Source organism: Martes martes (assembly GCF_963455335.1).
Source record: "Martes martes genome assembly, chromosome: 2".
NCBI lineage: Eukaryota > Metazoa > Chordata > Mammalia > Carnivora > Mustelidae > Martes > Martes martes.
Window position 1 is genome coordinate 58126150 of NC_137889.1, and position 27079 is coordinate 58153228.

At 34.4% G+C, this 27079-nt stretch overlaps 1 protein-coding gene across 10 annotated transcripts in view; it reads right to left on the minus strand.

Annotated features, from left to right (window-relative positions):
* The window catches only part of HMBOX1 (homeobox containing 1), a 196659-nt gene that overhangs the window by 79927 nt on the left and 89653 nt on the right, over positions 1–27079 (minus strand). For all 10 annotated transcript variants that reach the window (XM_080797802.1, XM_080797800.1, XM_080797805.1 and 7 more), the window contains exon 4: positions 19381–19466. In XM_080797802.1, coding sequence (XP_080653928.1) covers positions 19381–19466 — 86 coding nt within the window. The remainder of the gene's footprint in view (positions 1–19380; positions 19467–27079) is intronic.

Consider the following 27079-nt stretch of genomic DNA (forward strand, 5'->3'; position numbering starts at 1 on the left):
AATGCAAAGAAAACAAAATGGATTTTAACAAAATTAAAATCTTGTGTGCTTCCAAGGGCACCAATAGGAATATGAAAATCATTGCAAACCCTACATCTGACAAGGCACTTTTATCTAGAATACATAAAGAACTCTTACACAATTCAATATTAAAAAATAAAAACTCAATTAAAAATGGACAAAGGACTAGATGTTACTCCAAAAAAATACACAAATGTCCAAAAAGCACATGAAAAGATAGTCAACATCATTGGTCATTAAGAAAATACAAATTAAAACTGAGATACCACTTTACAACCACTAGAATGGCTGTAATTAAACAGATGAATAACAACAAGCATTGGTGATAATATGAAGCAATTGGATCGATCCCTTCTACATTTGTGGGTTTGTAAAATGGAAAACAGTTTGGCTGTTCTTCAAAATGTTAAACACAGAATTATCATGTAATCCACAATTCCAGATCTAGGTATATTCCAAGAGAATCTGTCCACACAAAAAACTTGTACATGCATGTTCACAGCAGCATCATACATAATAGCCAAAAAAGGTGGAAATAATCCAAATGTTCACCAACTGATGAATAAAGTGCAGTATTATCCAGACAGTGGAAAATCATTCATTTATTAAAAGAAATGAAGTACTAATACATGTCACAATACAGGTAACCTTTTCACAACCTTGAAAACATTATGCTAAGTAAAAGGAAGGCAGACATGAAAGTTCACAGAATGTAGGAACCTATTTTATGAAATGACCAGAAATCTGTCTCTAGGTAACTCCACAGAGACAGTAAGTCAGTGCTTCCAGGACCTTGGGAAATGAAGAACTAGAGAATGACTGCTTATAGGTATGGAGTTTCTAGACTGAATTTTATCTAAACAGGAATATTCCCATTATCCTTGTTCCTTCATCCCTTTACAACTGTTGTTGTTGTTGTTGTTGTTGTTCTTCTTCTTCTTCTTCTTCTAAGACTTATTTGTTTGAGAGAGAGAGTGAGTGCGAGTTCGGGGCCGGAGGAGCACAGAGAAAGGGAGAGAATTTCAAGCAGACTCCCAGCTGAGTCTGACCCAGGCCTCGAGCTCACAACCCCAAGTTCATGACCTGAGCCAAAACCAAAAGTTGGACACTCAACTGACTGAGCCACCCAGGCACCACTAGAACTATTATTCTTAAACCAAAAACAATGGATCAACCATTCATAACTTAAGTACTTTCAGACAAACTTATTACCTTCTCCAGAATGGAGGAGGCACATCTCAGTGCCCATCATTTTCTCGTTTGACTCAGAATTCTTATTTGATTTTGTCTGTGTTTTAAGGTTCTAGTTACTGCTTCATCAAAGACAGTTTTTCTTTTATTTTTGTTTCTGCTTGGTTAGATAGACAGAAGTGAAGAAAAATTTTATTCTGCTATTTTAAACCAGCAGTATACCTCAATCTACTAAAGTCTGCTGATCTAACAGGCAAACAAAACAAAACAAAAATGTTGTTAACTTGCAGTTGATTATTATTTTATTTTCTAAGAGGCTGCAAATTTTTTAATATGTTTACCGGTCATTGATATTAAATCTGTAAATTATATACTGATAGCCTTTGTAAATTGTTCTATTGATTATTTGTTGTTTTCATAATAACATGCAATCATTCTTTTGATTAGTATCATTGATACTAATCCTTTGCTCTCTATATTGCAATTATCTTTCTGTGTGAATCTTGTTACAGTGTCTTTTATTGGACATATTTTAAAAATTTTACACAGTTAAAGCCATCTAACTTTATCTTTTGGATTTTATGTATTACATAAGAAAAGTTTTCCTAAAGACATTTATCATATGATCTCTCTGATATGAGGAATTTGGAAAGGGTGGGGTGTTTGGGGGGTAGGGAAGGAAAAAATGAAACAAGATGGGATCGAGAGGGAGACAAATCCTAAGAGACTCTTAATCTCACAAAACAAACAGTGTTGCTGGGGGTTGGGCAGGGGTAGGGATAGGGTGGCTGGGTTATGGACATTGGGGAGAGTATGTGCTATGGTGAGTGCTGTGAAATGTGTAAGCTTGATGATTCACAGACTTGTACTCCTGGGGCAAATAATACATTATATGTTAATTTAAAAAAAAAAGTTTTCCTACCTTAAAATAATAAAAGTATTCAATATTTCTTCTAACAGTAATGTAACAGTACCCTTTATCTGGCATTAAAAAGTATATATACCTAGGGACGCCTGGGTGGCTCAGTTGGTTAAGCATCTGCCTTTGGCTCCAGTCATGATCCCAGGCTCCTTCGATGGAGTCCCACTTTGGCTCCCTGCTCATCCAGGTGTCTGCTTCTCCCTCTCTCTCTCTCAAATAAATAAAATCTTTAAAAAATAAAATAAAATAAAATAAAATAAAATAAAATAAAATAAAATAAAATAAAATAAAAAGCAAATATATCTAGGAGTGCCTGGATGGTTCAGTTCGTTGCACAGCAATGCTTGATTTCAGCCCAGGTCATAATCTCAGGGTTATAAGATCAAGCCCCATGTCCAGCCCCACTCAGTGGGGATTCTGCTTGAGATTCTCTCTCTTCCTCTCCCTCTGCTCCCCTTCCCCTGCTCCCCAGTCACACTTTCTCTAAAACAAACAAACAAATAAATAAATCTATCTTTTTTCCCTTAAGTATCTATATCTACCTCTTTATTCCATATGGAAACTCGTGTTTGGTTCTGGTGTGATGTTGACACTTATTTTATTTTATTTATTTATTTTTAAAGATTTTATTTATTTATTTGACAGAGGGAGATCACAAGTAGGCAGAGAAGCAGGCAGAGAGAGAGAAGAGGAAGCAGGCTCCCCGCTGAGCAGAGAGCCTGATGCGGACTCGATCCCAGGACCCTGGGATCATGACCTGAGCCGAAAGCAGAGGCTTTTAACCCACTGAGCCACCCAGGCGCCCCTTGACACTTATTTTAAACAACCAATAGAAAAACCCCATTTCCTTATGGATTTGAAACACTTCCTTTATTTAAGCTTTCTTTTTTTTTTTTAAAGGATTTTATTTTATTTATTTGACAGACAGAGATCACAAGTAGGCAGAGAGGCAGGCAGAGAAAGAGAGAGGGGTAAGCAGGCTCCCCGCTGAGCAGAGAGCCCGATGTGGGGCTCAATCCCAGGACCCTGGGATCACGACCTGAGCCGAAGGCAGAGGCTTTAACCCACTGAGCCACCCAGGCGCCCCTAAGCTAAATTTTCTTATATACAAGGATCTATTAATGAATTCTATTCTGTACAATCTGGCAGTACAATCTTGTTTACTTACTTTGTTAACCATATGGTACACTTTAATATCTAGTAGGGCAAATTTGTTCAAACTCATTCCTCTCTTCTTCTTAAAGAATGTTTTACTTATGCTTCTTCATTTTTCTTAAAGCTGAATTTTATTTTTATTTTTTAAAATATTTTATTTATTTACTTGAAAGAAAGAGAATGCGCGTGTACGCAAGAGTGAGCAGGGGGAGAGAACGTCCAGGAGACCTCCTGCTGACATGGAGTCCATTCAATGCGGGGCTCAAACTCATGACCCTGGGATCATGACCTGAACTGAAACCAAGAGTCAGATACTTACCCAACTGAGCCATCCGGTGCTCCTCTTAGAGCTGAATTTTAGAGTTATACTAAAAACTGCTGTGATTCTAACTGGTGTCAAAGAGCACACAGAACAACCTGGTAATACTTGAGTTGAATCTAGCCAGTGCACATTATTACCGATGAGCCTATGACATGGTATATGTTTCAAAAACTTATGTTTACAGATTTCACAGAGCACTGGGTGTTATATGTAAACAGTGAATCATGGAACACTACATCAAAAACTAATGATGTACTGTATGGCGACTAACATAATAAAAAAAAGAAATTGAAAAAAATAAATAATAATCATAAAATTTTTAAAAAATTGGTGCTTAAAAATAAAATCACTCATCTCTCTCCCACCACCTTACAACACATTCTCTTCCCCATTCTATTCGAGATATATAGAGCTGTCTTATTTTTTTATAAATAAATAGTACTCCATAATATTATATATCATAACTTACCTAACTAGTCCCCTACTGATGGACACTCGGCTTATTTAGAATCTTTTGCTAAAATATAATAAGCTGCAATAAATATTCCTGCATGTTTATCACTGTAGACATAAGCAACTATTTCATTGGATAAATTCCTATGAGATAAATTACATGGTCAAAAGGGAGTGTGTATATATATTAAAAAAAAAAGTAAGTTACACATACAAAAGTATATGTGTATTTAAGAGAATATGATAATAAAAATCATCAAGCTAAATCTTATCTAAATCTTTATCTAAATTTTAATTACTTAATTTATTAAACAAATATTTAGTTAGTGCCTACGTGGGGGATAAAGGCAAAAGAAATCAGTTTAAAGTAGCTACTGAATTGCTAAATGTTAATAGTTGATTGAAAATTATAGTATTTAGAAGATGGGATACTATGCATTTTTTTGGACAATGATAACAATATATACACATACCAAAAATCACATTTACATCTTAAGAATATAAAATTTTGTCAAAAAATTTTAAATTAAAACAAAACAGAAAAAGACAATCTTTAAAAATTAGCGACAGGGGCACCTGGGTGGCTTAGTTAAGTGTCTGCCTTCGGCTCAGGTCATGATGCCAGGGTTCTGGGATCAAGCCCCGCATCAGGCTCCCTGCTCGGCAGGAGGCCTGCTTTCTCTCTCCCACTCCCCCTGGATGTGTTCCTGCGCTCGCTCTCTCTCTGTCAAATAAATACATAAAATCTTAAAACAAAAACAAAAACAAAACAAAACAAAACTGGCAACAGATTTAAACAGGCAATTCACAGAAAGTATAAATGGTCAATAATATTAAGTGATGTTTAATCTAAATTATAATCAGAAAAATACATTTATAACTGCAGTGATGAAATCTGCTAAGAGAGTAAATGTCACAAGTCTACCATAAGAAAAAAAATTATTTTATAACTATGTGGGGTGACAGACGTTAACTAGACTTATTGTGGTGATCCTTTCACAATATATACAAATTTTGAATCATTATGTCGTACACATGAAACTAATATGTTATTTATCATTACACTTCAATAAAAAGTAAAATAAAAAAAAACTGCAGTGAAATACCATTTCACTTTTATCATGTTAGAAAACTTGACAACATGTAACAATGTACCAATTGTTGGCAAAGATACACAGCAATGGTTAAAGTATAGATAGTTAAAACTGATTTGCAGATCAAACCAAACAGATGTTCAACACTTAAACCACATTTCATCAAATCTATGACAACAATGACGATAAAAATGATCATTATTTTATATACCAATAAAAGAACAAAATCACCAAAAAAAAAAACAAAACCAAAAAAACCCAAACCCAGTGATAATATTCTTTACATACTGATATGGGATAACTTCCAAGTTACAAAAGCTCAGTGTAGAATAATGTAAATAGCATACAACCCCTCTGGCAAAAAAGGAGAAAGGACTGTGGATATACTTGCTTACTTTTTTTTTTTAGGATTTATTTATTTGAGAGAGAGAGAGAACAAATGGGAGGAGAAGAGGGAGAGGGTGAGAATCCCAAGGAGACTGCATGCTGAATGAGAAGCCAGATGTGGGGTTTGATTCTGGGCTCAAGCCCATGACCCTGAGATCACAATCTGCACAAAAACCAAGAGCTGGATGCTTAACCAACTGTGCCACCAGGCACCCATATACTTATTTGTTTTTTTAAATTTTATTTATTTATGAGGGGGAGAGAGAGAGAGAGCGAGCGCAACAGAGATAGCAAGACAGCAGGAACAGGAAGAGAGGAAGAAAAAGGCTACCCCCTGAGCAGAGAGCTCAATACCCAGCTCAATCCCAGGACTCTGGAATCATGACCTGAGCCGAAGGCACACACTTAACTGACTGAGTCACCCAGGACCCTACTTATTTGCTTGTAAATGCATAAAGTATCTGCCCAGACACTGGTGAAGTTCCTATCTTCTGAAAAGGGGATTATGACTAAGGGACAGAGATAAAAGAAAGATTTAGCCCTGTATACCCTATGTACATCTGAAGTGTAAACCACATGAATATATTTTCTAATATATTAAGTAAATTTATATTTATTAATTTTTCACTTTTAGTTCTTTAGGTTTTTATTTCCATAATAAGAATACATAGAAAAATCTTAAATTTCATTTTAGTGACCTAACTCTGTTCAAAAGATAATTTTGAATGACCTTCACTTTCCCTTCTATCTTTTAAAACAGATTTATTAAATATAATTCCCATACCATACAATTCACCCATTTAAAGTGTACAATTCAATGGTTTTTTTTTTTTAATTCAATGGTTTTCAATGCATTGTACAATCATCGCCACAACTGATTTCCCCACCTTTTGAATAATAAAATGAGGATACTAGACAGAATTCTGGCAAGGTCAACAGGTTGAAAATTATGGGGCAGAGAAAAGGAAGATCTTGCTATAAGGGGAGCTGAACTTTCCTTCCTACTTTCAAACTCTCAGCATTAGCTGTAATTATGTAAATAATATTTTTAAGGCAATTTTTTGTACATCAAAATGGAATAGTAATGGTGAAGAAAGTTTTCCATGCTAATATCAAATGAACTTACGCAGTATTTTTTTCAGATGGAAAAGGAAGGAGTATTTTAATAGTTTTTTTTTTCCCAATGGACTGTGGATATTCTCTGATATTACACTAAAACTTGACAAATGATATATTCTTAAAAGTTAGCTGCAATGTTGAATCTGAAATCAACTCACTAACATGCTTTTTTATACTCTTACATTAAAATCTCTAATCTATCATGAAATTTTTTATGTTAGTTTTAGGGGTCAATATAATGACTTGATAAATTTCTCAAGAAATGATTACCACAATAAGTCTGGTTAAAATCTATCATGATACATAGTTAAAATTCTTGTGTGTGTAGGATAAGAACTTCTAAGACTTACTCTCAGCAGCTTTCAAATGTACAATAGAGCACTGTTAACTATGGTGCCCATGCTGTTATATTATATCCTGAGGATTTATTTATAAGTGGAAGTTTGTACTTTTTGACCACCTTCACCCATTTTGCCCACCCCCTAACTCTCCAACACTGGCAAACACCAGTCTGTTCTCTGTATCTATAAATCTGGGGTTTTTAAAGATTCTACATATAAATGATATCCTATATTTGTCTCTCTCTGACTTATTTCATTTAGTAATAGGGTCTATGTTGTCACAAATACCCTCAAGGTCTATCTGTGTTGTCACACAGGATTTTCTTCTTTTTTATGGCTGAATAATATTCTACCGTATAGGTTATTTTCACATCCTAGCTTATAAATATGCTGAAATGAACAGGGGATGCTATATATTTTTTAAAGTTCATTATTAAGTGGCCAAAGGCTAGAAACATTATGGTTAATATATTTAGTCTCAGGAAGTTTAGCTTAAGAAAAATCAATCTGGAGAGGGACTAAGGAGTATAATAATGATGATAATATTATCATATATGATAATATCATATAATGATATCATATATCATATATCATATAATGATAATAATAAGACTTCTAGGGCATTTACTATGTACCAGAATCTTACATAAACCAACTCATTTAATCTCAAAAACCCTGTTAGGTAGGTATTACTATTATTCTCATTTTCCAAAAGAAGAAACTGAGGATTAAGATATTCAGTAATGTGCACAAAGATATGTAACTAGTAAGTGACAGAAAACATATGTATTTTTTAAAAAGATTATTTATTTATTTATTTGACAGAGATAGTGATCACAAGTAGGCAGAGGGGCAGGCAGAGAGAGGGGGAAGCAGGCTCCCTTCTGAGCAGAGAGCCCGATGTGAGGCTCAATCCCAGGACCCTGAGACCATGACCTGAGCCAAAGGCAGAGGCCCAACCCACTGAGCCACCCAAGCGCCCCCAGAAAACATATTTTAACCTTCAAAGTCATGCTCTAGACCACTGCACTATACTGCATCTATATACTGTAATGCTATATAATGAACACCGGCTTTGCAGCAAGACAAATGGCAATGAGCTGTGTTACTATGGGGAAAAAACTGACTCTCCTTTAGCCTCAGTTTTCTTGCCTGTAACTGAAGAAGTTAACACCTGCCTCTCAAATACATAAAACAGTTAGCAGAGCATCTAGCACTTGGTAAGTGTTAAAATAAATTACAGCTAAAAATAAAAACCCTCCAAAAAGAGAAGTTTAGCTAACAAGGTGCAGAGCAATAAAATGCAGAGCCACTGGTCATCCACAAATCACTTAAGAGGGCTATGTGCTCTCTTGGTAGGTTACCTATATAAAGCTGAGCTTTATATACATTTATATACATGTATATATACAAATATATAAATTATATACATTATATACAAATATACAAATAAAAGTATAGGCAACAATGGTTCAAGAGGTATTGTTCTTACTAAATATTATTACACATGAAAATTATTTTAACATATAGCACTCAAACATTTCAAAGGCATTCTTTATGTCTAGAAAAATTAAGACAAACTGGTAATATATCTTCCAAAAAGATATTTAGCAACAAAAGGGCATGGGTACCATGGTCAATCTTTATATTCACAGCAGTCAAAGGAGAAAAAAATGCACTCTTATGAAAACAGCATATTCTAGTCTTTAAAATGTCTCAAAAAATTAAATAAAGATCACATTAAGAATGTTTCTAAAAACTCTTCCCTATGTTCTCATCAAGAACAATGACAGCAAGCCTGGGGTAATGTTATATTGGATATGTACATTAAAATCAATGTGTTCAAACCAAGAAATTGTCCACAGATCTGCTTGGGAACAGATTTAGAGACAGGCCATTCAATATTTTTAAAACTACTACAGGAAGCAAAATCTCATAGCTTAAGTGAGTAAAAACTATGTCCTATACTCAGGCCTAGTAGGGCACAGGGGAAGGGTTATTGCTCTATCTAAAGCAAATTCAATTTGGTTTGTGGTTTGTAATCTTGCTATTTTAGGCAACAGGCAAGAGAAAAGTATTTCTGCAAAGGATAAAATCATGTAGAAAAGTGCTGGCAACCTTTGAGGTATTAAGGACCTGATAATCTCCACTATTCTATATGCTATCTGCAGCCTTCAGTACAAGATAGAAACCCTAAAGGATAAAATTCTTTAGTTAAGTAACAGCCAAGTGTAAGATAATCACTATTTAAAAAAAAAAAAAAAAGCACAGTTTCAAAGATATTTAAGGAAGAAATAACACCAACTCTACATCAATTCTTCTAAAAACACAAGGGAAAGAAACACTTCCCAACTCATCTTATGAGGCCACATTATCATAATAATAAAGTAGACCAAGGACATTACAGGAAATGGAAAAAGCAAAACAAACCCTGAACAATACCCCTAATGAGCACAGATACTACAATTCTACAATACTAGAGTATCAGCAAATTGAATCAAAACATATACAAAGGATAATACATCATGATTCAGTGGAATTTTTCCCAAAGTGCAAGGTTGGTTTAACGTGTGAAAATCAATCAATGTAATTCACCATATTAATAAGACTAAAAAAAAAAAAAAACCCATGTGGTAATCTCAGTAGATGCAGGAAAAGCATTTGACAAAAATACAACATCCACTCATGACAAAAAATCTCAGAAACCAGAAACAGAGGAAACTCCCTTGAAGGGGATCTTGAAAAAGGACAGCTATGAAAAACCTAACACTAAGAACACACTTAATGGTGAAAGAGTGAATGCCTACTTCCTAGGCTTGGAGAAAAGGCAAAGATATGTGCTCTCATTACTATGTTCAGTTTTTGTTTTTTTTTTTTTTTTTTATTTGACAGAGAGAGAGATCACAAGTAGGCAGAGAGGCAGACAGAGAGGGGAAGAAGCAGGCTCCCTGCTGAGCAGAGAGCCTGATGTGAGGCTCGATCCCAGAACCGAGATCATGATGTGAGCCAAAGGCAGAGGCTTAACCCACTGAGCCACCCAGGCACCCCACTATGTTCAGTTTTTAACCAGTGGTCCTAATCAGTGGATTGAGGCAAGAAATAGAAATAAAAGGCACAATCATTGAAAAGGAAGAAGGAGGTGCTGTCTTAGATGGAAGCAGTTCATGATGCTCCAAAACAATTATAATAGTAACACAAAGATAACTGATCACAGATCACCATAACAAATATAATGAAAAAGTCTGAAATGTTGCAAGAATTAATGAAGACACAGAGTGAGCAAAGTCTGTTAGAAAAATAGTTCTGGGGGAACCTGGGTGACTCAGTGGGTTAAGCCTTTGCCTTCAGCTCAGGTCATAATCTCAGGCCCTGGGATCGAGCCCTGCATGGGCTCTCTGCTCAGTGGGGAGCCTGCTTCCCCCTCTCTCTCTGCCTGTCTCTCTGCCTAATTGAGATCTCTCTCTCTCTGTCAAATAAATAAATAAAATCTTAAAAAAAAAAAAAAGAAAAGGAAGAAGGAGAATTAAGTCTACTCACAGATAACATGATTGTCCACAGAGAAAATCCTAAGAATTTTTTAAAAAGCTACAAGAATAAATGAATTTAGCAAGATCAGAAAACAGAATATCAATATACCCAAATCAATTATTCTGTGACTCAAGAAACAAACAACTAGAGATCAACTTTAAAGATAGTACCAATGTAATAGTATCAAAAATGCAAAACAGAGATAACTCAAGAAAATATGTGTAAGATCTATACACTAAAAACTAACATGGTTCAGAGAAATAAAGACCTAAAGAAATGAAGGCATACCATGTTCATGGATTAAAATACTCAGTATTAAGATGTCAATTCCTAATACAGACTGACCTATATTCAACATAATCCCAATCCCAATCTCATTACAAGCACCTTTTTTGTAGAAAATGACAAGGTAATTTTTAAATGTATATGGAAATGCCAAAGACCTAGAATAACAGTGATCTTAAGAAAGAAAAACTTCAAGACTTACTACAAAAATCTATAGTTTTGTATCGTTACAAGGATAAATGTAAAGACCAATGGAATACAACAGTCAGTCCAGAAATAGACCCAGGCATAAATACTCAGTAGATTTCTGACAAAGGTGCCAATGTAACTGAGTAGGGAAAAACTAGTCACCTGACCACAGCTGACCATTTTCAACCAATGGTGCTCCAACAATTGGATATCCATAGGGAAAAAAAGTAGGTCTTAACCTTTACTTTATGCATACACAAAAAATTAACTTGAAATGGTTCATAGACCTAAATGTACAAGCCGAAACTATAAGGCTTCCAGGAGAAAACATACGAAAATCTTTGAGACTTAATTTAGGAATATTTTCTTAGGACACAAAAAGCATGAACCATAAAGGGAAAAAAAAGATAAATATAAGTTAAAATTAAAACATTTGCTCTTTAAAATATAACACTAGGAAAACAAAAATGCAAGCCTCAGAATAGGATAACTGTTATATCCACTTTTTCAAGGACTTGTACCCAGAATATACATAGAACTCTTGTAATCAATAGTAAGGGAAACAACTTGATTAAAAAACAATGGGTAAAAGATTTGACAGACATTTCACCTAAGAAGATACATGAATAGCAAATGAGCATCTGAAAAGATGCTCAACATAATTAATCATTAGAAAAATGCAAAATAAAACTAGAGTGAGATGCTATTACATATGCACTAGAATGGCTAAACCTAAAGAGAAACACAAATACTAAATACCAAGTGTTGAAGAGAATGCAAAGCAACTGGAAATCTCATATACTGCTAGTGTGAGTGCAAAATGGTATAGTCATTTTGGACCACAGTTTGACAGTTTCTTGAAAAGTTAAACATATACTTACCAATAACACCATAATCCCACTCCTCGGTATGAAAAAACATATATCCATGTAAAGCCATGCAGACAAATGTTCACAGCAGTTTAATTCATAATTGCCCAAACCTGAAAACTACTCAAATGGCCATCAATTGATTAATAGATAAATGAATTTTGTTATAGCCATTCCATTAACTAGTATTCAGCATTTAAAACTAAAGAACTATGGATACATGTAACAATACTAATGAATCTCAAAAGTATCATAAGTGAAAGAAGTCACAAAAAGAAAGAAGTGAGACATAAAAAAAGGTATGTATTGTGTGATTCTAGTCAAAGACATTCTAGAAAATGCAAAACTATACTGATAGAATGCAGATCTGTGGCTGGCAGGAACTTGCAGTGGGGTGAGGTATATGACTGCAAACAGGCAGGAAGGAACCTGATGAAATACTGAAAATGTTCTATCTCCTAATTTTGGTTATGCTACTGTATAAATGTGGTACAATTCGGAGACCAATACTCTTATACAAATTTTATCTAAATAAAAGTGATTAAAAATAAAGGAAAAAAGCACATTTCCCCTGCATATCTCAAGTTTTGTAAGATCAAAAGATACAGCTAAATTTAGCTAAAGTTGACACATGGTGATATTAAAAGCTTTCTTAAAGGCCATAAAAATCTGAATGATTGTTTAACAATTTTACAGGCCTCTCAGATACCACCACCCTTAAACTTGGTTAGTTTGGTTAGTTCAAGCTTCAGTTCCTTACCTAAGGAAGTTACTAAAGTTAGAATTTACTAAAGTTAGAACTTACTAAAGTTAGTAACTACACACTACTAAATCCAGTATGTCTTCCTGACAGAACAAATTATTTGTAGCAACTGAGGTCAAATTCTTCGACTTAAGATCTATCGCTGAGTAAATGTCAAGAGTTAACAGAATAATTCCTTAACGCATAAAAGACCATACTATAGTTTACAAAAAATGGTATTTATCCCTTCAAAGCTTTTTTCTGCAGGAAGTTATTTATAATATTGCCTGATGACTCACATGAACTACAGCTGAACTTTAGATTTTGCTATTTTATCACAGAAACCTTCTGACTTATTTACTAGGGTATTCTGTCATTTATTCCTGTTGTTTTTTTTTTTTTAATATAAGGAAAATTAACTTATGTTAAGTAAGAAATAGTTCCTAAAACTGCTAAAGTAATATTATACTTCAGGTAAAGACTCTTCTCCACAATCTTAGGAAACAAGAATTAGTGAGAAGCAAAAATGAAAATGACTAACTGGGGAAAAAGCCACATCTATGCCTAACCTTTTAAAGTCACTTTTGTCGAAGCTTATGGTGGAATAAAAATTTTTTAAATATAGTTTCTACTTTAAATACAGGTGGAGGAAAAATCTTGTTCTTACTTGCAAACCAACCTTCTTAACTTTGACATTAAAAATGTGCAGTCCTATACACTGTATTTGAGATGATGAAAGCCTTGGTAGGACAATGAATTTCAAAAACTTCAAGAATTGTAGCAAACTGATTTTCTAACAACAAAAGTATCCTCTGAAGTTATTTTCACCCCAATTTCTTACTCAGCTATCACCAGAGTGAGAAAATGTGGGTATTCAGATATAGAGGCTAGACTTTTTCTCTAGGAAAAGGAAAACATAACCTTATGTGTTATGTTTATGAGAAAATAGTTTGCCAGCAAATTGCAGAAGATAGAAGAAAATGAGATAAAAAAGTAAGAATTTTTTGAACCACAGGACAACATCTGTTCTTATTCTCTAGAGGCTCCAAAACAAGAGAAAATCCTAACTGCACTCTGCAAAAATATTTATATTGTTGGTAACTGCAGTCCATTCAAAGATCTGAAAAGAAGTTTTCTCCTAACAAACAAAAACTCTAAACTTTTTCAATTTGGAGACAGAAGTTAAATCTCAAATATAGAAATTTGCCTTTTGTAGACAGGTAACTGCCTTCATATCGGAGATCTACCTAAAACGAGTGAAAGTCATTATGCAGGAATTGATAAAATCTTGTTAAATGAGCTTGACAATTAGTTATATTTCATTGTATGACATTAGGACAATACTACAGTCTGTGATATATGCCCTACCAACATTATAGTAACTTTATTCATAACTGCCAAAACTTGGGAGGCAAAGATGTCCTTCAGTAATGAATGGCTGAATAAACTGTTAAGTTCAGACAATGGAATATTATTTAGCACCAAAAAGAAATGAGCTATCAAGTCATGAAAAGACATTTAAGTAATCTTAAAACCATATCACTAAGAGGAAGATGCCAACATGAAAAAGCTACATATTCTAGGATAACATTCTGGAAAAGGCAAAACTGTAGAGACAGTAAAAAGACAGTGTGGTTGCCAAGGGGTTAGCAGGGAGAAAAGAAGGGATGAACAGGCAGAACACAGAGGATTTTTAGGAAGTGAAACCGTAGCATCATATTATGATACTATAATGGCAGATACTTGTCATTATACATTTTTTTAAAACCCCACAGAATGTACAAAACCATTTACATATAATGTAAACTATGGACTTTTGGTGATAATAATGGTGTCAATGTAGCTTTATACATTATAACAAAGGTAGCACTCCAGTGGGAGGTGCCGGTAGTAGGGAGTCTGTAGGGAGTAAACAGGAACTCTGTAGTTTCCACTCACTTTTGCTGTGAATCTAAAACTGCTCTAAAAAATGAAGTCTATTTTTAAAAAAGGTATACTGACACTTTAGTTGGTTTTTAGTATCTGGTCTGAAGTTCTCCATTTGGGGACAGGATCAATATATACCTATCTTTGTAAAGAAATTATTATAATTAGATTGAATATGCAGTGTTTTCAAACTTCATTTTAAACATAAATTTTAAAAAGGGAAGTGATCTAAGTACAGTTGGAACATTTGGAACATTTCTAAAACTGGTTCAGAGCTTTCTCTACACAAATTCTTACATTTTGGGAATGAGACGGTAAGACGCACACTGGTTAAATGAACTTTGTTTAAAAACAGAATAGAATTTGGGGCACCTGGGTGGCTCAGTTGGTTGAGTGTCCAACTCCTGGTTTTGCCTCAGGTCCTGATCTCTTGGGTCATGGGATCCAGTCTTGTGCTGGGTTCCAAGCTCAGAGGGAGTCTGCTTGGATATTCTCTCCTTCTGCCCTTTCCCCCACTCATATGCTCTCTCTCTCTTTCAAACAAATAAATAAATCTTTAAAAAACAAAAAACAGGATAGAATTTGATAACTCAAAAAGATTCTTGGAAATACTTGGCCAAAGCCTCTCATCTTATAAATAAGGAAAATGAGCCTCAGAGAAGCTACATAATTCTTCCCAGGACCCCAAGGCTATTTAAGACAGAGGACTAGAACTTTGGTATTCTAAAGTTTCGTGGTTGCTTTTTCATTACACTACTATCATTCAAGAAAACAAAATTGTGTTAGATTTCTTAAGGTTCAGAGATGTAAATTTTTTCTTCTTCCATTTTAAGAGGATATGAATCCAATTAGTGTATTTTTTGGCTGATAAGCACTCACTCATGCTCTGCCCACTTACTCATTTATTCTGCCTCCTTGATTTTTCCCAGAGGTCATTTAAAAAGAAAATCATATTTTAGTAATTCTAAGAGCCAAAGAAAATGTTTTACCATGAAAGTGAATATAAAACCCACGTGTGGGTTATTACTAAAGCAAGGGCTATGCTCCCCATCCCACCATTGTTAGTCAGAATTTAGAATCCTGCTCGACCTCTAACAGAGGTAAAAATCTACCCTTGGTGGGAGCAGCTGTGACTCTGTGAAAGAAGCTACAAATAACATGCTGGGAAATTCAGCAGGCACTGTTATTATATCCTGTTTATACTGTCATTTTTCCTATCAGTAGGATATTATTTATACAGACCCCACCCATGAACTTCTTGTTTATCTTATTATAGAAATCCTCCAAATCTATAAAAAGAAGCCTCTGTATTTGTTTCTGGAACAAGCACATGTGTTATAATTTTGCACCTCACTACATTTTTTTTATTTAGCATTTTCTTTTGTTATGCTTGTTCTCATTTTTATCTCAAGGTTGATTTATTTCATTATTTCACATATTAGAGTTGAACTTAACTTTTATTTATTTATTTATTTGTTTGTTTGACAGACAGAGATCACAAGTAGGCAGAGAGGCAGGCAGAGAGATAAAGGGGGAAGTAGGCTCCTGCTGAGCAGAGAGCCCCATGCGGGGCTTGATCCCAGGACCCTGAGATCATGACCTGAGCCGAAGGCAGAGGCTTTAACCCACTGAGCCACCCAGGTGCCCCGAACTTAACTTTTTAAGACTACATTATAGGACAAAGATTCTGGAACACCACATCTTAAACTTTATTTTGGGGTAGATTTCATCAGGTAGATATTCCTCAAAGATACACTGGACTAATTTGTTTAAAGATAAAAAAGTGCCTATATACTGAGATCAGGTACCCATAGTGAGTTAGTCCTAAATGCTAGAAGGCTTCCTTACATAGGCTACCTATGCCAGGTATGCCAGTCATGAGAGCCAGGCTTTATACTGGTTCTCACCAACTCACTATTCTGTAACTAGATCTCTTTTCTAGAATGAAAAGCCCTGTCCCTGAGTCTAGCTTGATGGTTGGATGGGCCAGGTGAAAGCATAACACAATAATATATGAGAAATACATGAATTCACCAAGTTGATCAATGGGACAATGAAGCAATGCGGTTGTAAATCATCCCTACTCCCCTGCCTTATGTAAATAATTCAATTAAAGCAGATAACAGAAAAAAATGGGATTCCTTAAGGGCAGAAACTCATGCCGCACTTTTGGAGCAAATAAATAATTATTTTTGGAAAGGGAACGTCACTGGACAAAGTCACTGGATAAATTTTCATATGTATAGCTTGTGTTAGCTTCACTGAAATTCCCTTTACCTACAAGACAGCAAGGTAGATAGGTAAATACGAAATCTTCAGAGAGCACGTATAATGCTAGACTCTCAGGATACATAAGAAAGATCACTGCATTTAAAGAACTCTAAATGCATAAACAAATGCATAACTGAAATGAGGCTTACTATCTAAGTATGGTGAACATACTGTAATTGATTTCAGAGAAAAAGAGAAGTCTACAAGAGCCAAAGTGATCAGAGAAGTCAGAATGAGGATAATAACAGCTAATCTTGATAAACACAATTTTATAAGGCTGAGGTGAGAAGGGGAAAGGCATCCTAGGCACAAACGATTTGTAAGGATCCAAGCGAGGAGAATTCTGAAGATGGCAAGGACCTAAATTTAGCTAGGGAGAATAGTGAATAGAAGATGACAATAAAAAGGAGGCTGGTGTCAGACTATAAGGAATTTCATTTTTCAGACAATGGAGAACTATCAAAGATATATGATTAAGGGAAAATGCACCCAAGCTTTTCGAGCAGGAATGAAGAGGAGGAAGAATAAGTTGGACTGAGGTTGAAATGGGGAAAGAAGTTTTTAACAGCATCAAATCCTATGGTTATAGCAGCAAAAGAAAGGTCCATGTGATAAACAGATATTTTCAAAAACAGGAGATGGCATCATGATGACTCTTACTGAGTGGGACAATGTTAAAACTATGCCAGTCCATTGACGTTAATGTCAGGAAAGCTTACCAATCTCCTAGAATAGTACTTCTCAAACCCAAATTACCTGGGGATCTGATTAAAATGTAAATTCTGATTCAGTACATGTAGAGTGGTACTCTGTATCTTTACATTTCTAACAAGCTCCAAATTAGCTCTTCCATGGACTACACTTTGAATAGCAAGATGCTGAAACATCTTTCATTTTCTCTTTCCAAAAAGGCAAGGCTACTATGTTGAATCCACTATTGTATAGCTAGCCCTTTTTACTCCTAAGAAATTCCATTTAAAGGTACTTTATTATAATTTACATCAAAGTCAGGTGGGTTTCAAAAGCTACAATTTTAAAAGTCCAAGATGATTCAAGATTCAGAGTATTCAAGATGCTGAGAAATATTTCCACCTGGAAAAAAAAATCAACTCTATAATACTGATCTATAACACTACAATTTTGTTCTTTTCTGTAGGCTGGCAAACTAGAAGATACTATTGCTTCTAAGCTTGGAGGCAAAGTAAAAGTCCTAAAGACAACACTCCATCTTTTCATAGTGCCCATCAGTGGGTTTTGGTAAAACTCACTTAACTTGCCCTTATAGTCCCGTTAGCATATTCCTTAATCCTTGGAGATAAAGGTAAGAATTTATTTTATATATTCTATTGAAAATTATAAAAATTAAATTCACACACCATCCCCCTGTATAAGATTTCTAAATGGAAGGATATGCCTTTTATTAAAATCTTTTACCATGAACAGAGGCATCATTTATAAAAATATATTACTAGTGTTATATATTATACACACATACATGTATTAAGATTAGTTGACCTTAGATTCTTGGGATGAAATTTAAGACTTCTGAGGTCTCAAGTTTCATCTTTAGCCGTATTTATGGTCAATAACAACCTTTTAGGTAAATTAGCTTCAATATATATCGATGTCTAGAGAACAGAAATGATATCTTAAAACTGGAAGGTACTGTATGATCAGATCCAACTATTTCATTATAGAGGTAAGAAACTGAGATGCAGAGGCTAAAAAGCCCAAAGTCACATAGCTGCTAATGGCATGTTAAAAAAGGGTGGGAGGAGGAAAAATATAATTTTCATATCTATTAATAGACAACATACAACAATGTATCAACTACAAAACGTAGTTAAAAGAGTTTCTGGTTCCTCTCATGACTAGGGCATAGTTGATTTTTTTAAGGTCTTATAAACCACTGATATCCAAAAAGGGAAGACTACATACCAACAAAGAAGACATGCTACCCCAGAATTTAAGAACTCCATAAAAAAAACGCAATCTGTATAGAGAATGACACATATACACCACATACTGAAGATGGGGCTGTGGTGGGGTGGGTAATGGGATGAGATATAAAGAACAAAGAGAAACCATGATAACTCTTATCTTCTCAGTAATGGTTTGAGGAAAGCTTTCACATAGAGAAAGGTGGTTAAAAAAAAAACAACAACTTCCTTTACTCTCATGAATCATTTTTTAATTGGTAAAATCAGGAATTAGGAGGACCATAAAGCTTTTAAAAATATGAAATGTAGATAGCAGTTGGATGTGCGTGTGTCATGAGCTTTGTCACAATTACAAGAAAACCACAGAACCCTTTTTTAGCCATAAAATGGGGAATTTTGTGCTTATCACAAATGCTATAAAATTTACTAGCACAAGTTTAAAAAAAAATCACTGGAGAAGTTCCATGATACCAGAGACAATGGGTTTTAAATCACAGGCATACATTATTATGCCTAAGTTGACAGGTCTGCACTGCAATGCAGAAATGCAAGCAATATTCCAACATCTGCACCAGAAGGCAGAGACTAGACATGATTCTAGAATAAAGGGCTCTTCAGCTCTTACCTGTAACCTGTGCAACAACTGCTTGGGAAATCCTCCGATTGGCAAGAAAGGCTTTGATTTCCTCTTTTATCACACTGCTGTCCCTCCTAACAAAAACAGAAGACAAGACCAACAATGTATGTTGAAGGTAGAAATCCTCATCTTTGCTAAGAAAGGTGAAGCAGAGAGGTGGGGAGAACATAGAAAGAAAGGACACAAAAATAAAGGTAAACAGACCAAGCTTGTGTGAAAATATGAAATTAAAATAAACCAAGAAACACCAAATATTCAAGTCCTAAAACATCACACCATCAGACAGACGCGTTAGTGAATGCCACATGAGATGTAAGTCTCATACCAGAGGATGGTTAATCGCATGCTGTGTATAATTCACATTAGGAACAAGGCTGCCATATGGTATATACTAAGTTTCATTACTGAGGAATGAATATACCTTACACAGACAGAAGCCCTAGAAAAATAAAAAACAACAACAACAATAAAAATCAGTTGTGAGTAGATTGTGAGCTTGCGTGTTAACTACACAACTGCATAAATATCATGTTCAGTCATTTTAAAACCTTTGTTAATGGAACAGAAATCATCATCATTCTTACAACTGCTAAAATATTAGCCATTTTAGGAAGTTTAATTTGCCTTCTTTTTCCTGTTAAGCCAAAAAAAAAAAAAAATTAAGTGGGATGAGGTGAATATAGAATTTTTTAAATATAAAAAAGGTATTTATTCATTTCCTATTATATGTAATATCTAGAATACTTAAAATTATGTTATACTATGTCCTTGAGATTACATACTATGGACCTAATTTTTCCTCCACCAGAAAACAACAAATTCTCAAAAGACTAGACATTCACTAGAATAACAATGAGAGGCAAGACTTCTATTTCTCCATCAGAATAATAAAGTAAAACTTATACTGAAACCCTTAAAACCAACCAATTTCTCTTTGAATGCTTTATGTCCAAAAGGATTACATAAGTAAAGCACTGATTTTTCATCAAGCTCAAAAGCAACACAGAAGAGCAGTAATTTATAATCTCATATAGGGTCAGCAAACTATGGCTAAATCTGGTCTCCCATCTGTTTTTATACAACCTATGAGCTAAGAATGGTTTTCACAGATGAACACTTGCAATCATTACTTGGTGACAGAGAACACTAACATGAATTAAAGCAAAGTATCATGTCCTCCCCACCAAAAATTCCATTCTTCTCATTGGCAGACCTGTATTTTAAAAACTATTTCCAATTACTAATATTCTATTTTGAATTTTGCCAATAAAAATTTGTGATCTTTTTGTTTTCTCTTAGCTGTAAGTATGTGCATTATATCCTCAATTTTGCCTCTTGGCCACAAAGTATAAAATGCTTACCATCTAGTCTTTTCCAGAAAGTTTGCTGACCTTTGATCTGAGACAAAGGGATCATGAAATCTTTACAAATCATTTTGTAAATGAACCACAAACTTCTATTAAGAGCTCAAGTCTCTTTAAAGATTATTTGAAGCAATGAAAGAAAAGATCCTGTTCAAAAAGAACCAGCTGTGATTTGACTTAAAGCAGGTATTTTAGCCCCTTGGTGAGGAAGGGGCTATACATTCTGCTGGTGGATTCCACGTTCCCTTTCAGGAATTCTGAAAAAGGGAAGAGAACCAACAGTAGGGACAACGTTCAATCTGAAGCTCTTATACTGCATTCCTGATCTACTGGTTGGAAATCCTAGTCAAAAAGACTCCTAGGGAAAGGAAATAGTCCGGAGCCTAATCCAATATTTAAAATTTCTCATACTCATCTAGATTCTGATCTAGATACTAGCTAGATTCTTTCCGTGCTCGCTTCGGCAGCACATATACTAGCTAGATTCTTTCCAAAACTTTCACTGATTTATATTTGAAGTATTTCTTTGAAAAATATGGATTTTCATTTTATTTAAAAACTGTGTATCGGAAAGAAAAAGGCACAAATAAATACACTTTAAAGTCAAATAAAATAAACTGCTCAGTAAAATACAGATAGGTAGTATAGGCCAAATGGCTTGTAAATACCCACCAATAAGCAGCTGAGCAAGAGATAACTTCAGTGGTAATGACATTCATTTGCCTTATGTAAATAAAACAACTAAATCATTTAGTTTCTGATATAACTTCAAAATTAATCTGAAAAATTTTAAATAAAGTACTGCATTGAAATATATAGAATATCTGTCTAGGAAAGTGAAAACTGAGTTTAAGAGAGAATAGCATGGAGGATATTAGGAGAAGGGGAAAATGAAGGAGGAGAAATCAGAGTGGGAGACTATGGAGACTATGGACTCCGGGAAACAGAGGGTTTTAGAAGAGGGGATGGGTGTGCCCAGTGATGGGTATTAAGGAGGGCATGGATTGCATGGAGCACTGGGTGTTATACGTAAATAGTGAATCATGGAACACTGACATAAAAAACTAATGACGTACTATATGGTGACTAACATATACACACATACACAAAAGAGAATATTTATTAGCTTAAATTAAAAATGTGCTTTTTGTGGGGAAAATGATTAAATGATATTTTCTTGACTACTGATTTAAATTGGAATTTAAATCAATTTATTTTAAATTGAATTCACCTAGAGTAGACACTAAATCATAAAGAGAAGATAACACTCAATTATTCCAATAGAAAATATCCAGTTTGTGAATTATTCACAGCCTTGCAGTATGATATTATCAAGGACTGCAGTAAGACAGAAGGAACTTCAAAAAGTCTGCAAAACAGCAGCAATTCACTTACCCTCTCATAGACTATATTTTTAGGTTTACTTGGCAAGTTTGTAAGTACCCACAATGAGTTAAAAAAATAGTAACAAAACCTCTTTTGTCAACTGTTTTACCAGAGAGAAGCTTTTTCAAATCTAAGAAAAACTCAAGACTTAAAAAATAAGGTTATGCTTGGGCAAGTCATTTAATATAGCTGGACCCTGGTTTCATCATCTAGTAAAATGAGAACATTAAAACCCTCATCACAAGACTCTTGAAATTTTTCTCCACACACTGAAATTAAATTTAAATGAAATATAGTATTAAATGTGTGTGTATATATATGTGTATAATATATAAAATAAAAAATTCTTCAATGTAAAAATTTTTGAAACTGTAAAAGCATTCAATAAACAATGATTATTATTTTATAAAACACCAGAAAGAATCTCAGGTAAAGAAGAAACAAATGATCTGCTATAACTACCTATGACTGAAGTAAACATCTGCATGAGGTACTTTAAGGCAACATGGAAAGATTTCTATGAAGTCAATTTAGACACAAGCAGTGATGTGTCATCTAGTTATTTTCTTTCTTTTAAAAAAATATTTTATTTATTTATTTGACACAGAGAGAGATCATAAGTAGGCAGAGAGGCAGGCAGAGAGAGAGAGGGAGAAGCAGCCTCCCTGCTGAGCAGAGAGCCAGATGTGGGGCTTGATATTAGGACCCTGAGATCATGACCTGAGCTGAAGGCAGCAGTTTAACCCACTGAACCACGTAGGTGCCCTGGTCTAGTTATTTTCATTAGGTACAGGTAATCCCCTGCTTTCTAAAAGTTTGTATTATGCCACTCTGCTTTTATAAAAGACCTACATTAGTATGGTAACAGCATTTTTTTGGTAAAAGTAAAAATCCCCTTCATTCCTTTCAGTTAGTGAAAACAGGTACTAATGGAGCTCTTTCCTAAAACTGAAGGGCATAACTCAAGCTTTCACATAGTGGAGGGAACCTGCATTTTCAAAATAGTAATAGTATTCAACTTTCACTTGTGTCCAATTCTCTTGTGTATTTCAAAGATCTCCATTCTATAAGTTAACTTGTTCTTTAAACTTTCAAAAATCCCCCCTTATTTAGTCTTAAAAAGCTGCCTCTCCTGCTGTCCACATAGCAACTCTGTGAAATGACCAGTTTCTTGGTGTGAAAACTCCTTTGTTTACTCCACATTTAATTTTCATATACTCTCCTACTGCTTGCTTTCTCCCTTTGTTTAAAAATTTTCATCCTCTTTAAAAAGAATGAATCCCTTTTCTTCACTTCTTTTTTTGAGAACTGATTTTTTCAAGTTTTTATTTTAATCACCCAGCACTCATCACAATTCACTTACAAAATTTCACATTACTCATGATTTGTATTCCTCAAGTCTTATGAAATTAGAGTGAAACACAAGTTGATTTTTCTTTGACTCCATAGCTTATTTCCAAGATGAGCTACCAGTCTACTCGCATCAAACCACTTCAAATCTATGTCATCTCCTCCTACCACCTTTTCCAAATCACAGCCACACTGAATTCTTCTATCTGGGTGCTTTCCACATGAGGATAAAATTCTTCCTTTCCACCCTCCACTACCATTAATTTTATAACTTGCTAAACTTTCCAAAGGTCTGTAGAGACCTTTCTTAACATCCAAATGAATTAATTAGTAATGCCTCTTTGTAGAATCACCCTTTCTTTAAGATACAATATAACTGTCATCTAGTCAGAGAAGTTCTCCCTGATCCTCACAGCTAAAAAAGATCTCTTTCTTCCAACAGCTAACTTTATCATTTCAATTATACTACTCACATGCTAATACGTTACATGCTATTCTATATTATAGTTATTCCTGATCTGGTCTTATCGCTCCTACTAGCCTGTGAAGTCTTTCAGCACAAAGATTGTGTCTTATTCATCAGGGGGTTTGCACATAACAGAGCTTAATTTGTTCAATGAATGAACAAATCTGAAGTTGAAGATAAAAGGTTATAAAATGGCAAACCTGATCTAGATAATTTATAAAACAGCTCTAAATTCTTAATCTCAGATATGTTTAAGCTTCCCAAATCAGAATGGAAAGTTATTTGTGCTAGCTCAAAATGGCAATCCTTCCATTTCTGGAACAAAGACTATTAAAGACTACATGTTTAAAAGTTGTATGCTTTAAGATCTTCCATATTCTCTCAGTTGATATATACTACACATTCTTTAGGACTCCTTAAAGTAGCCATCTATCTCAATGACTTCCAGAGATGGAGCAATACCTACAAGGACAGACTATATCACAGAAGGGAAAATACAATTACATACAAATTCTTTAACTTTTGAGTAAGAATCTCCTCCCTTTGATTCCTACAGGGAGATAAAGCATAATTAAAAATTTTTAAAGATAACTTTAAAAGGAAAGCTACTCTAATGTATACACAACATAGTAAGTGAATTTAGGAAATAAATACCCTAAATCACCTATTGTTAGGGATACAGTTGAGCACTTGGAATAAAGTCCTGCATCTTATATATAAAATACAAACGCAGTCATAAAATTTAGTACCTGGGTAGTTAAGAATAACAACTTAATATATGGCATTGTTTATGAATTCTTGATAAGCCTCATTTCAATTGTTATTTTATAATCTATATATGAAAGAACAGATTTACACTATAATATTAACAAATGTATACATATATATGCTGACATATAAATATATATGTTAATAGATGCAATTTTAAAATACTAATATGTATATGGGTTTTTCATTCTAGCTTTTCGCTTTAAAGTCCTTCCTAAAATGTTATATATTCAATAAATTGTTGAGAACTCACTATCTAGTTTTTTTTTTACCCCAATCAATTAAAAAATGGGAAAAGTAGCAGTTTCTTTCTTTCTGATTCTTCCTTAACAAGTCTATCAGGTATACAGTTAAAAGTTAATTTCTACAAAAAATTTCCTTTGTGTACCTTGAAATTTTTAGGTGTTAAGTCTATGAACTCAATGGGTTATGTGATTTGAAAAATACTTATGACTGAATGTTACAGAGGTTGGCAAATGTGAGCATGCAAGATGTGAATTATATATGATTATCTAGAAAAGAAGGCAGGAAGGCATTTAGATACCCATTCTCCCCACTTAGAGCCCACCAAATCTAATCCACTACAATTTCATAGTGTTGAGCGATTAGCAAGGGCAGTACAGCCCTACGTGGCACAGCATACTCAGAAAGATTCACTGCTCAAAAATTTCTCTAACATTCTACCAAATAAAAATTCATCTGGTTAGTAACTGATCTGAAGTGGCAAATATCATGGGGGTTGGGTAGAGGGAGGGAGGAGCAGCCCATTAAGTCATTCACAACTTCCACTTGTGTTACATCATCCACTTTTCTTAAAATCTTACTGAAATCTACAGACATGAAAAACTTATTTACAGAGGCAACAGATACCACAGACATGGTAATAAAGACATGGGTTAGAATTCAGGCTCCACCACTTTAAATTTTCTTGGCCTATTTATTTAAATTTAATGGATCTCAATTTCTCTGCTGTACCTCATACACAGCGTGGTTATAATGATTAAAAGTGAGAACAACCATGCAATAAACCTCTCCCTCTGACCTAAGGATCATTATTACGTGCAAACTTGAGAAAAATAAGAGGTGGGCATAAAGGAGGAGTGCAGGTGTGGGCGAGGACACAATGGCAGAGAACTACAGAGAGCCAGAAGGTTCAATGAGACCCTTAGATGATTACAGACCAAAGTAGCAGTTCATAGAAAGAAGCAAAGAATAGGGTAGAGATAAAAGTATTGCAACTATGCAATAAGTGGCAGTAAATTCAATGCAAAAACATGCATATTTTTAATGATAAAACTTGAATGTGTGTTAATTGTGGGATTTAACTACAAATCCTAGTCACTGCTAAATAGGTTTTCTATTCTGAGAACACAGTTGTATTATAACATTATGCCAATGTAAGAGCGAACAGTTAAGTTTTTAGACCCTTGTAGTCAATTTTTAGACCTTGGCCAATATTCAGAGCCTTTTGTTAACAAGAAAGTTTCCCCAAATTTTGTGGTAGTCTAATACACATTTGGGAATTAATTGTTATGTTAAAAGCTTATTAAAACTGACCAATGACAGCAACAATATAAATTTTATTATTGATATCCTCTCTACTCAGGATAATTAAAAGCTAACCTTGTTATATTTCAATGACTTAAGTAACTTCTACTTGACGCAATGGTTCTCCCTCTCAATCATGACAATGATACACATGTTAAATTCATGTTAACTTTGGCCAGCTGTTTTAATAAGTGAAAATGAATTCAAAACCAAATTAATCTCTTACATTTTAAGTTTTAAAAGTTTAAATAACAGGGTTCTATGGCTGCTCTATGAAACCATTCATTACAGGAATTACACTGGAATCTAGATGGAAGAGTCCATTTAGTTCACAATTGCATACAAGGCAGTGCTACCCTAAAAATAAATTCGGGACAGTTTATTTAAAAGAGTTTACCACTGTGGTACTAGAGAGTAGATCTTCCATATGCAATATTAAGTCACCATTATACCGTCTTCAGTCTTAAAAGCCTTAGGAAGAACTATAACTCATCATTACAGGTTTTAACTTTATTTTGACAAATTTGTGCTACAACTTCTTTATCTACTGTAACTAATCTATCTGCAGGCTTTCCTCCTACTACAGTAGTGATAATCTATTGAAAACAATACTGTTATGATGTCTATTCCTACAGACCTGTAAAAAATCCTTAATTCCAAACAAATTAAACATAAACTACTTGTGTGGAACACAAATCTTCCCAAACCTGTACTGCATCCTAAAATAATATTCTTATTTTCATAGTCTAGAGCTCATGCAACCTTTATAAAACTGAACATGCCTTGCCTTCTCTACCTTTTACTA